At 41.9% G+C, this 13418-nt stretch overlaps 1 protein-coding gene across 1 annotated transcript; it reads left to right on the top strand.

Annotated features, from left to right (window-relative positions):
- Positions 1–2613: 2613 nt before the first annotated feature.
- LOC118900178 (glutamine synthetase-like) lies at positions 2614–5431 on the top strand. The gene has a single exon (XM_036862490.1). The coding sequence runs from the start codon at positions 2952–2954 to the stop codon at positions 3843–3845; it is 894 nt and encodes a 297-aa protein (XP_036718385.1). The 5' UTR covers positions 2614–2951; the 3' UTR covers positions 3846–5431.
- The last annotated feature ends 7987 nt before the right edge of the window (positions 5432–13418 follow it).

The raw sequence follows: 13418 nt of genomic DNA, 5'->3' as shown, positions 1-13418 counted from the left end.
TTACTCCCACTTAGCAATCCTAAAAAAAAAAAGAAGAAGAAGAAACTAGAAACAAAGTAGTATGAAGTATTTGTTCCATAGATTACAAGAATTTAGTGAGAAAAAAATTCAGTCATGCTGCAGTAAGGAATATTATCAAATAAATATTGTGTGCTACATTCATAATTTTTGTTTCTGTTCAGCAAAAAACCTTATAATGCGTAATGACTGTAGTTATATAAATCTTATTCCCAATCACTAGATTTTCATTTTATGAAGTTAAAAAAAAGATAACCTCTCACTCCCCCTAAGGAATAGACAGTATATCCAGAAAGCAGAATCTCTTTAGAGATCTCCTATAAAACTTCACTATGATAGATGTTTGCCTGAAATACTTGGAAAACTGAGTTTATACTTTTTACTCACTCTAAAGAGATCTAAATCACAGTATTTACACATCCTTCTCTAACTTTTATGACCCTTTTAATGTAGACATTTTCTTATGACATCATGAAGTTTCCCAAGCAACCTCATGCTTTTGTGATGCCATACAGATTTTATCTTCCCACTTCCCATCCTATGTTGCAGTCCTGAATGAGGTTAATACATGATATCATGGGGCATGATACAAAGAAATAGGCAAGTGATTGCAATGGTATGGAGGCATGAGTTGTCATTCCAAGGTGGTAGGGCAATTCATGAGGTCATACAGGGTGTGGCCAGGGAAATTCAAGAGTGGAGGGGAAGATTGCTGGTATAGTTCATGTTATCACAAGAGAGGTTTTAAACATAAAACTTGATGCTTAAAGGAATGGGCAAACTCTGCAATTACTAGAGGGTGGTACAAAATAGTTCTTCACAAGAGGAAGAGGTTGAGTCCTTATTTGGGAAGCCAGTAATGTCAGGAGATGGAACAGTCCTTCATTCCTTTAAGTATGATATCATAGAAAACTAGAAAAGTTAACCAACTGGTGCCCAGGGGTAGAATCAGACCCATAGACATGTTGTTTGACCTGCTTATAGGGTTGGGGTTTTTTCCAACTAGTTACCAAATCACAAGTTCCCATAATAAAAATCAGGATTTCTGGCTTCTCTCTTGAAAATATTGGAGTTCTGACAGTTCTTAGCCTGTATTCCTACATGGCAACAACTGGCTGGAGCAAAGTAACAGCTTCCCTCTTTGTACAAGGCAGATACTTATTAGTTTACAATCCCACTTAGCCAGCTTTACTCATATTATCCACCTAGCACTTGTAGGCATTTAAGTTTGTGACACTAGTTTGGGGAATTCCATATAACAAAGAGGTGAGTCAGTGTTGTAGGAGGGGAAGGTAATCTATGACATAAGGTATAGAGACCTTGGAAAATTCATTGTGACAAGAGTAGAAGCAGCAGGATGTTTATATCCTGCCATTTTAATCCCAATAATATTCTTTCTGATCCTGCCACTCTGACCTCAGAGGATTTTGCCTCCATTATGCAGTCTATGTATTAATCAAGGAATTAAACTGGATAGATGGAATTTAATTCATAAGATACTTTCCTCCCAAATTCACTAATGTTGGCATAATTTTTATTATATGTTTGTATATTGTCGAGTGTCCTTTGCGTCAAACATCCATGGGTCAAGTTTAGAACAAATCTCATTATCCCTAAGTGGTATAAACCATTGTGTCTCCAAAGAATAAGACATTCCATAACATCACCAACTATTTGTCCTTGGGGCATCCTAGTCTCCTTACTGCCTGCATGCCTTGGCACAGACTGCTTCTTTTCTTGTAACGTTTTTCTCTCTCACTAAACTCCTAGTCATTTTTCAAAGAACAGTAGAGAAATCACTTTCTCTAACTACACCTTCCTAGCGTTAAAAAAAAAACTCTGGGACTTCCCTGGCGGTGCAGCAGTTAAGACTCCATGCTTCCAATGAAGGGGGGGAGCGGGTTCAATCTCTGGTTGGGGAATTAAGATCCCACATGCCGCGTGGCATGGCCAAAGAAACAAGAAAGAAAAGAAAAGAAACAACTCGTCTATTAGGCTCTCATAGAATTTTGAAGATACCTTTATTAAAGAACTTATACCTTTATTTTAGAACTGCAGTAGTTTTTTATTTTTTTTTTAAACATTTCCCAAGTTTTGGTAGTTTTGTTTTTTTGTTTTTTTTAATTAATTTATTTATTTTTAGCTGTGTTGGGTCTTCGTTTCTGTGCGAGGGCTTTCCTTAGTTGCGGCGAGCAGGGGCCACTCTTCATCGCGGTGCGCGGGCCTCTCACTGTCGCGGCCTCTCTTGTTGTGGAGCACAGGCTCCAGACGCGCAGGCTCAGTAGTTGTGGCTCACGGGCCCAGTTGCTCCGCGGCATGTGGGATCTTCCCAGACCAGGGCTCAAACCTGTGTCCCCTGCATTGGCAGGCAGATTCTCAACCACTGCGCCACCAGGGAAGCCCAATTTTTTTTTTTAATTTATTAATCTCCTTGGGTAGAATTAAAGACTGTGAGTTACTTAAAGGCAGTATTTTCGTGTCTCCAGGGCCTAGCAATCTAAAGACATTTAATAAATGTGTTGAGTGAATGGTCATAAGCAAGTATAGAAATCTACTAGGTCAAAAGGTTATGGGGGAGAGCTGAGAATGGGAGAAGAGCCGGCTGTATAAGCAGCTCTTCCGGCCTCCTTGCCTCTCCTCTCCGCACCTCGCTCTCGTGGCCTGCCCACCCTGCTGCCTGCTCGCTGCCCAGAACACCTTCCACCATGGCCACCTCAGCGAGCTCCCACTTGAACAAAGGCATCAAGCAGGTGTACATGTCCCTGCCTCAGGGTGAGAAAGTCCAAGCTATGTATATCTGGATTGACGGTACTTGAGAAGGACTGAGCTGCAGGACCTGGACCCTGGACTGTGAGCCCAAGTGTATAGAAGAGTTGCCGGAGTGGAATTTTGATGGCTCTAGTACTTTTCAATCCGAAGGCTCCAACAGTGACATGTATCTTGTCCCTGCTGCCATGTTTCGGGACCCTTTCCGCAAGGACCCCAACAAGCTGGTGTTCTGTGAAGTCTTCAAGTACAACCGAAAGCCTGCAGAGACCAATTTAAGGCACACCTGTAAACGGATAATGGACATGGTGAGCAAACAGCGCCCCTGGTTTGGAATGGAGCAGGAATATACTCTCATGGGCACAGATGGGCATCCCTTTGGTTGGCCTTCCAACGGCTTCCCTGGGCCCCAAGGTCCCTACTACTGTGGTGTGGGAGCAGACAAAGCCTATGGCAGGGATATCGTGGAGGCTCACCACCGGGCCTGCTTGTATGCCGGCATCAAGATCGGGGGCACGAATGCCAAGGTCATGCCTGCCCAGTGGGAATTCCAGATAGGGCCCTGTGAAGGAATCGACATGGGAGATCATCTCTGGGTGGCCCGCTTCATCTTGCATCGTGTGTGTGAAGACTTCGGAGTGATTGCCACCTTTGATCCTAAGCCCATTCCTGGGAACTGGAATGGTGCCGGCTGGCACACCGACTTCAGTACCAAGGCCATGCGAGAGGAGAATGGTCTGAAGTACATGGAGGAGGCCATCGAGAAACTAAGCAAGCGACACCAGTACCACATCCGAGCCTACGATCCCAAGGGGGGCCTGGACAACGCCCGGCGCCTAACTGGATTCCACGAAACCTCCAACATCAACGACTTCTCTGCCAGTGTGGCCAACCGTGGCGCTAGCATCCGCATTCCCCGGACTGTCGGCCAGGAGAAGAAGGGTTACTTTGAAGACCGTCGCCCCTCCGCCAACTGTGACCCCTTTGCGGTGACGGAAGCCCTCATCCGCACGTGTCTTCTCAATGAAACTGGCGATGAGCCCTTCCAGTACAAAAACTAAGTGGACTAGACCTGCAGCCGTCAAAACCCCTCCTAATCCTCCTCCCATTCTCGCCCCTCTCACCTGTCATAATAGCTGTTAACTCAAAGGGCGGGATATCAAGGTCTTTTTTTATTTCTCACTCTTGCTTTCTTTGGCCAGGATAGAGGGGTCAAGTTCTTAATCTCTTCACACCCACCTACCCCCGCCTCCATTTTTTTTTCCTATCACTGAAGCTTTCTAGTGCGTTAGTCGGGGCGGGGTTGGGGAAACATAACCACTGCTTCCATTTAATCAGGTGTGTTTGTCCAATAGGCATAGCTATCTGGACAGAGAGCATAGTATTTGTGAAGGGAGGGGGAGGACTTTCTCTGCGTGGTAGCTGAGTTGGGGGCAGGGGGCTTGATTCTGTGGTAAGGTTAGGATTTCCCTTTCTTGGTGAGAAATTCCATTACTTATAAAGGTTATAACCAACTTTCTATTAAAAGTGAGAATTAGGGGAGAAGGAAGGGTGGGAAATCAGGTAGGAAAACGCCCTAGATCTCCTGGTGTGGTGCTTCCCTTGCCTGGGGCTAAATGCCCTGACAAGCTCAGCATAAATGGATGGATAGCCCTACCTTAAAAGAAAGAGTTCCGTGTTGTTTGCTCCTCCATTTATAACACAAAGCAGAGTAGTATTTTTATATTTAATGTAAAAAACAAAAAAATTATATATGCGGGTGTGCAGATAAATGTGTGTTTTCTCCTTAGGGAGTACAAACCATTCTGGTCACGGGGAGCCAAATTTGAGTTGGTAGTCTGGTTAGGAATAAGGGTCTCCTTTTGCGGGGGGTTGGGGGGTGGTGGTGGGGTGCTTGACAAGTTGGCTGCTGGGCTCTTATCCCCTCACTACCGCTTCAGGGCTTCTCTGCCCTGCTCACCCTTCTGGGGAGGCTGACAGGGGTTGGCTGTGGCAGCCCTCGGAAGCAGCAGCAGTCACCTGAGCCCTGGGGCTTTGGTTCATAAGACACACACGTACTTGTACACACAGGGGTTTGGAAATATGAGTTGGCTGGTCAACTTGAGCACGTTACTGACAAGGGGCTTTGGGGGTTATTTTCTGGTGGGACTAGCATGTCACTAAAGAAGGCCTTTTGATATATTAAAAAAAAACTTTTTTTTTAAAGCAAAACAGAAGTTTAGATTTTAATCATATTTGTAGGGTTTCTAAGTCTTTGTTTTACAGAATTGCTTGTTTGCTTCAGCTGTCTCCTTCCCATGTTTGCTGTTGGAGGAGATGAGGACAGGTCTGGAGTCACAACACTTGTAATTTTGTGTCCTGGTGTCTATTTTCTGAGTGTGAAATATTCCCTTCCTTTGTTAAGATTCCTGAGGAGTTTTTTTTTTTTTCTTTTATAATAAAAACAAACCCCACCTTTGTCCCTATGTTTCCCCTACTGTTTCTGGCTGTTTTTGTGTTGGCTGAAGCAGGCGGGCTATGGTTTTTTCTTACCATGACAACTTCTAATTGCCATGTACATACAATATGTTCAGAGTTAGATAACTACTCATTGTAAACAAACTGTGTTAACTGCCCAGAGCAGCTCTTATAAATCAACCTAACATTTAAAAAAAAAAAAAAAAAAAGGTTATGGAGGGGACTTCCCTGATGGCGCAGTGGTTAAGACCCCGTGCGCCCAATGCGGGGGGCCCGGGTTCGATCCCTGGTCAGAGAACTAGATCCCACATGCATGCCGCAACTAAGATTTCTCATGCCACAACTAAGGAGCCAGCAAGCCACAACTAAGGAGCCAGCGAGCCACAACTAAGAAGCCCGCCTGCCGCAACTAAGAAGACTGCCTGCCACAACTAAGACCTGGTGCAACCAAATAAATAAAAAACCGTTTTTTAAAAATTGCCATAAGGGGATTAAGCAGAATATGATGTCATGAGAAAAATCTGTGAGAATTTGTCTGATGACACTAGTCTGGAAGTGTTGACCACAACAAGAAGAGGAGCTGGACCCTACATTTACACCACTAGGGGTGATTGATGCAAGCCTCTCTGGAATCCTCCCATGCCCAGATAAGCGTGAACACTTACCACAGTCCCCTGAAGCCTAGTAGGCCTGCACTAAAGGCCTTGTTGACTAAATTAATGAGTGAATGGGTCTGGGATGAGCTAGCATATTTTGGGTTCTGGGCCATCAGAAACCAGGCCTTGCTCTAATCTGGGTTAATCAGAGTTGTTTGGTTTCTATGTCAAGGTGGACTGGCACATTAACTATGTTTTGAGTTGCGCTGATCTCTTAGCTGAGGACATGTTTGTCTATCTGTGTCAACACAACTCTGGGTACAACATTATACTGAGATGGTACTGGCTGGGATTCTGGCTGGATTGTAAACTGGTTTCTGAACTGATACGCTAGGATTGGTCAGTGCTTGTTCGGCAGTACATATACTAATAGGATTGGTCAGTGCTTTGTTCGGCTAGTACATATACTGAAATAGGATTGGTCAGCAGGTCTAATCTGGATATGGCTTCCAGTTTAGGCTATGGATCAGTCTGGCGCTTTTCCTTGGCAATGGAATTAGCCCATAACTGAAATCATGAACTAAATAACAGGTATGAGATGATATCTCATTGTGGTTTTGATTTGCATTTCTCTGATGGTAATAACGTGAGCACCTTTTCACATACCTGTTGGTCATTTGTATGTTTTCTTTGGAGAAATATCTATTCAGACCTTTGCCCATTTTTTTATTGAAGTATGGTTGATTTAACAATGTTGTATTAATTCTGCTGTACAGTAAAGTGACAGTTATACATATATACATTCTTTTCTGTATTCTTTTCCATTATGGTTTATCACAGGATATTGAATACAGTTCCGTATGCTGTACAGTAGGACCTTGTTGTTTATCCATTCTATATATAATAGTTTGCCCCTTTGCCCATTTTTTAATTGGGTTATTTGTTCTTTTGCTATTGAGTTTGATGAGTTCCTTATATTTTTTAATATTAACCCCTTATCAGATATATGATTTGCAAATATTTTCTCCTACTCCATAGGTTGCCTTTTCATTTTGTTGATGGTTTCGTTTTGTGTGCAGAAGCTTTTTAGTTTGATGTAGTCCCACTTATTTACTTTTGTGCTTATTGCCTTTGCATTTGGTGTTAAATCCAAAATATCTGTAAGCAAGTTTTAAACTCTAGTTTGTTAGTTTGCTTTTTGCCATGGAGCAAGTTAGTAATTCTGAAACTACCTTTTGTGCATTCTAAGACAGAGAAACTTAGTAAACATATGTGAATAATTTCTAGATTTCTCACTGTCAGAAACGAGTTCAAATATGGAAAGGAAGAAGGCTAGAATGAACCCTATGGTAACAGAGTGAAATTGAGGGAATCAGTATAAACTCATGGTTCTATACAAATAGATGAATGGATGGCTGATTGGTAGTTAGTTCATTTCCTGGGTCCTCTGAAAAGCAGACATCAAGACAGGATTAAATGTGCAAGGAATTTATTAAGGGAAATGTCTTTGAGAGAGAAAATGGGTAGGGAGCCAGAGAAGGCTGGGAGATCTGTCAGACTGCAGTACAACTCTGACCCTGAGTGAAGGAGAGAAGGAAGGGAGGAAGAAGGGAAGAAGGGAGGAAAGAAGGGAAGAGGAAGAAAGAAGGAAAGGAGAGGGAGGGAGGAGGAAGGAAGGAAGGGAGGGAGGGAGGGAGGAGGGAGAAAGTAGGAAGGAGGAATGCTTAGACAGCCATTCAGGTCTAAGAAAACTTTTCCGGCCATCAGTAGCCTTCCAGCTGAAGTCTCCATAAGAAGAGCAACAAGTCTCCCAGGAAGGGGCCTACCTTAGTATCCTTGCTGTGCTCAGTCACTGGCTAGGGAAGCATGGCCTTGGCACAAACATAAGGATGAATTTCCAAGCACAGCAGCAGAGGCCTACAGTCAGTTATGGTCCCTGTAGTCAGAGACCTGAGAGGCACTTTCTCATAGCGGCCATAGTCCACCTATTGTGCCGTGCAGACCTACTCCTCTGTACTGTACAGGTTCGGGGAGCACCTCCTCCATGCTGCCCATGGGCCTCTCTTTCTGAGGGGAAACTTCCTTCCTGAGGGAGGTGTGTTGGAATAACCACAGCATCTATTGCTGCATTTGATCTTAAGGCTTCATTTAGTACTCATCCTCTCCTTCCTCCACTATGCATTCTTTTTTTTTTTTTTAATCTTTATTGGAGTATAATTGCTTCACAATACTGTGTTAGTTTCTGTTGTACACCAAAGTGAATCAGCCATATGCATACATATGTCCCCATATCCCCTCCCTCTTGAGCCTCCCTCGCATCCTCCCTATCCCCCCTCTGTAGGTCATTGCAAAGCACCGAACTGATCTCCCTGTGCTATGCTGCAGCTTCCCACTAGCTATTTTACATTCAGTAGTGTATATATGTCGATGCTAGTCTCACTTTGCCCCAGCTTCCCCCTCTCCTAACCATGTCCTCAAGGCCATTCTCTTCGTCTACGTCTTTATTCCTGCCCTGCCACTAGGTTCATTTTTTTTTTTTTTTTTGATCCCATATATATGTGTTAGCGTACGGTATTTGTTTTTCTCTTTCTGACTTACTTCACTCTGTATGACCGTCTCTAGGTCCATCCACCTCAATACAGATAACTCAATTTTGTTTCTTTTTATGGCTGAGTAATATTCCATTGTATATATATGCCACATCTTCTTTATCCATTCATCTGTCGATGGACACTTAGGTTGCTTCCATGTCCTAGCTATTGTAAATAGTGCTGCAATGACATTGTGATACATGTCTCTTTTTGAATTATGGTTTTCTCAGGGTATATGCCCAGTAGTGGGATTGCTGGGTCATATGGTAGTTCTATTTTTAGTTTTTTAAGGAACCTCCATACTGTTCTCTATAGTGGCTGTATCAGTTTACATTCCCACCACCAGTGCAGGAGGGTTCCCTTTTCACCACACCCTTTCCAGCATTTATTGTTTCTAGATTTTTTGATAATGGCCATTCTGACCGGTGTGAGGTGATACCTCATTTGTAGTTTTGATTTGCATTTCTCTAATAATTAGTGATGTTGAGCATCTTTTCATGTGCCTGTTGGCCATCTGTATGTCTTCTTTGGTGAAATGTCTATTTAGGTCTTCCGGCTCTTTTTTAATTGAATTGTTTGGTTTTTTGATATTGAGCTCCATGAGCTGTTTGTATATTTTGGAGATTAATCCTTTGTCTGCTCTTTCATTTGCAAATATTTTCTCCCATTCTGAGGGTTGTCTTTTCGTCTTGCTTACGGTTTCCACTATGCATTCTAAATTCCCCTCACCCTCAGCTACTACCCCAGCAGATCTGCGTGGCTTACCTGATAGTGCAACTCAAACTTTTATCTCTGAGGGGTCTGAACCCATTGATAATCATACCCTTCTCAGTCCAGGTTTGCTACATGTAACCATTCATAGTTATAATGGATCAAAAGAATTCCAGGAGGTGCTCAAGTGGATAGAAGAGGCCCGGTATACTCAACTTGCCACAAAGTGGCTGACTGCTCTCTTGGAGGAATAATGTCATAAAAGCAAGCTGTTCAAGACAGAGTGAGCTTCACTAAAGCTCTCACCAATTTCATAGCTTCTTTTCAAACTCAGGTAGTATAAATCAAGGTGCTATGGTCTAAACGATTGTATCACTCCCCCCTCCAAAAATTCATATGTTAAAAACCTAACCCCCAAAGATGATAATATATTAAGAGATGGGAACTTTGGGAGGTGCTTAGAATGGGATGAGTGCCTTATAAAAGAGACTCCACAGAGATCCCTGGCCCCTTCCACCATGTGAGGACACAGGGAGAAGGTGCCTGCTAATGAACCAGAAAGAGGGCCATCACCAGAAAGTGACCATGCTGGCACCTTGATCTTGGACTTTCCAGCCTCTAGAGCTGTGAGCAATAAATTTCTGTTGTTTGTAAGCTACCCCGTCTGTGGTATTTTGTTATAACAGCCAAATGCACAGGCAAATAAAATTAACTTTTAAGTTTTGCCCAGCATTATGCTCTTCAATATTCTGGAACAAACTGACACTCTACTGGTGTTTAGGACAGTGGTTCTCTCTTGGATCCATGAGATCACAGCTATTTCATAATAATACTAAGATGTTATTTATGTTAACATCAATGGAGTCATCATTGCTAACTTTAAATACATCAATAAAAAGGTCTTTAAATTTTCTTTGGTTCCATTTCCAATATAAGTGTTAAGAAATCTGGAGATGAGAAAACCAGAGGATTTCTGCTTTAGGACAAAAGCTTTTTTTTTTCCCTTGGAAAAAAAAAAGACATACATAGTTTTATTTCTCTATTACTATTGCTCCTGGAATAGTCTCAGCCATTTATGTTGGACTACCTTTAACGAAAGCAACTAACTTCTATTGTACAGAGAAAACTGGCGGATGGATAAATGAGAATTGCTTTTTGTACAGGAGCATTTTAGCAGACTAGCAAAGCTCATGAACACATATACTACACCTTTCTACAGCCACATACATCTCTTTCAGCTTATGAAAGTGGCAAACAGAACATGTTTATTACCATGACCCAAGTTATAGCCTCTCTATAACACATAAAATTAAGAAGCAAAACTATGTATACTTAAAACTATGCTTAGTAATAATCAACAATACAGTATTCTACATTACTTAGAAGTTATCTAGGTATTCAATGATTATCTAGTAATTAACCTAATATCAGTCCAATGTTGGGTTTTTTTTGTTTTTTGTTTTTGTTTTTGTTTTTGGCCAAGCCACTCAGCTTGCGGGCTCTTAGTTCCCTGACCAGGGATTGAACTCATGCTGCCCTGCAGTGGAAGCACAGAGTCCTAACCACTGGACTGTCAGGGAATTCCCAGTCTAATGTTTTAAGTTAAAGAACTTGAAAATTAACTTCAGGTTACTACAAAACATACATACTACAAAATATAATTATTATTGAAATAAAAATGTTGTCAGTATAATGATTCAATTTAGTTGAGCACAAATTTACATTTCATAATCTTAAATATTGTTAATGCCCTTCAGCCAAAGACCACCAGGACCACTCCTGTAGTTGAACAAGTTTGGTTTTGTAGCAGGAGAGAACTTACACCATAGGGAACTGTGGGGCGGCTCAGTAAAAGGATGTTAGAAAGGACTTATACAGCTAGGGATTTGGTTGGGTGATTTTGGAGAAGGTACAGGAAGAGAGGGTTTACTCTAGGTGAAAGCGGGGACAATCTATGATTATCTCAATACATCTTATTCATAGGGAGGGCACCCTAATGCAAGCATAGAGCTATAATTGGTAAAGCAGTATCAGTCATATACTATCTGGTCTAGAGAGATATTTGGTATTGTATGGCTTGGACAATGTTCTTGTTTTGTCTATGTTCAGACATGATTATTGGAGTGGGCTTGTTTTTGTATTAATCTGTCATGGTCACAGAGTGGCCTTGTCTAATGTTGACGTTCTGTGAAATAGTTCATGTCCAACAGGAGAAGGTTAAGACCTAGCTGTGAGTGCCAAGCCAGCTCATAGCAACACCAAGGCCCAGCAGCAGATAGCACCAGGCCAGCTCCTGGATGTCAGGGGCTGCTTTTTTTCTTTATTAACATTATGTAGAAGTAATGTTAGCTTATTTGGTCAGTAAACCTCCATACGTTTAGGAAAAACAAATACAAATAGAACAAAATGTAGATTTGTATTATACTTAACACTGATAAATCAGAGAAGAGATAGCTATTTCTTAAAACCAGAATTGTTAAATGAGTCTTGAAGGGGTTCAGAACATGCCACCTCAAAATATGCTGATTTGGCCTACTGATTATTTTGAGCTAAAGGCACTTGTAAAACAGCAGACGCAAGAAGGGCACTCTAACCTCCCCTTTCTTCTTGAAAGCAAGAGGTAAAACTCCCATGTGAAAGATGCCCTCTTTGCACCTGGAAGAAAAGGACATTCTTATCACCAGAGACAGGGAATGGAGGCCACAAAGAATCTGTACCTTGTTAGAAGAACCCTATTTTCCTTAAGCCTCCCCATATATTCTGTTAGAATTTTTTTAGTTTAACACATTTAAAGTATTAGATGCTTGGTTTCCTTATTTTAAGAGAATTTTAGGAATATTTGATTTACGTGCGTGCTTAGTTATCTCTATAAGCCAATCAGAGCAGAGCTCCTTTAATTTAGAAGTCGTTATAATCTAATTTATTTATTTATTTATTTTAAAAATTGTTATTTATTTATTTATGGCTGCATTGGGTCTTCGTTGCTGTGTGAGGGCTTTCTCTAGTTGTGACGAGCAGGGGCTACTCTTCATTGCAGTGCGTGGGCTTCTCATTGTGGTGGCTTCTCTTGTTGCAGAGCACGGGCTTTAGGTATGCGGGCTTCAGTAGTTGTGGCACGCGGGCTCTAGAGCACAGGCTCAGTACTTGTGGCACAAGGGCTTAGTTGCTCCGCGGCATGTGGGATCTTCCTGGACCAGAGATCAAACCCGTGTCCCCTACATTGGCAGGCGGATTCTTAACCACTGCACCACTAGGGAAGTCCCTATAATCTAATTTATTAATATCATCTGGAGATAGGTAGACATTCTGAAACTGAGTCCCCCTAAAGCCGAGTTCCCTTACCCAATTTTTGATTTTCTTTCTAACCCAAACTTTATTTCCTTTCTTTCTTCTCTGACCTCAATCCTGCGCTAACTAAACACTAATCAACCAGAGTCAGATGACTAAAACTGATGTTGTTGATAACATCATTAATGTACTAAAATTGCTGTTGTAGATATCATTATTAACTTAAACAAACTCAGGTTGTTTCTCCAGGGCAAGATGAGCTAATAGGCCTCTGAGCCATGGACCACTTGGCCAGAGAATCACAAACCAGAGACATCCTGATTCCCAAAACTACAATTAAGAAATGTCACAAGAAGATGATTAACCCCAGCCTCTTTGTTCTCCCCCTTGAAAAAACTCCTAACTCAAAGACCAAGTTGGAGTGGAGACTTGCCTCCCACTCCCTTGCTTGGTGCCCTGCAATAAATCCTTACTTTGCTGCAAATTCCCACTGCCAGAGTTTGGCTTTCTGTACTGCTGGCACACGAGCCCTTTGCTCAGTTACAATTTCACACTCATACACGGAGAGGTAAAGGCCTTTCTAAATTACACAGAGATGTAGATTTATAGCTTTAAATCTACAATTTCAGCTGCAAGTCAAGAGTAAAAACAGAAACACAAAAACTTACTAGTTTGGATATCAAAGAGCTGTTTCCCATCCAGGTAAAAGTCTGTTCTCCTTCCTGGTTTGCATGGTCTTAAGATGGACAAATAGAGAAACAAATATGACTAACAAAATTTGGGGAATAACTTATCAGCCATAAGCAATCCAGAAACAAACAAAAAAAAGCACAGAATTAGTAGTGACGACAAGAAACTAGAGAAACATATATTACCTAACTCAGATTTGGCTGTTTGCCACTCAAAAGCCAATACTCGAGAGGCAAGTGTTGACTGGAAAGGAAAGATTGCTTTATTCAGGAGGCCAGCAACATGGGGAGAAATAGGACTT

The sequence above is a fragment of the Balaenoptera musculus genome, chromosome 8 (genome assembly GCF_009873245.2).
Source record: "Balaenoptera musculus isolate JJ_BM4_2016_0621 chromosome 8, mBalMus1.pri.v3, whole genome shotgun sequence".
Classification (NCBI taxonomy): Eukaryota; Metazoa; Chordata; class Mammalia; order Artiodactyla; family Balaenopteridae; genus Balaenoptera; species Balaenoptera musculus.
This window is presented reverse-complemented; position numbering and strand designations above follow the sequence as displayed.

Excerpts from the sequence above, each read along its gene's own strand:
- LOC118900178 (XM_036862490.1), top strand. The coding sequence starts at position 2,952 with ATGTATCTTGTCCCTGCTGCCATGTTTCGGGACCCTTTCCGCAAGGAC.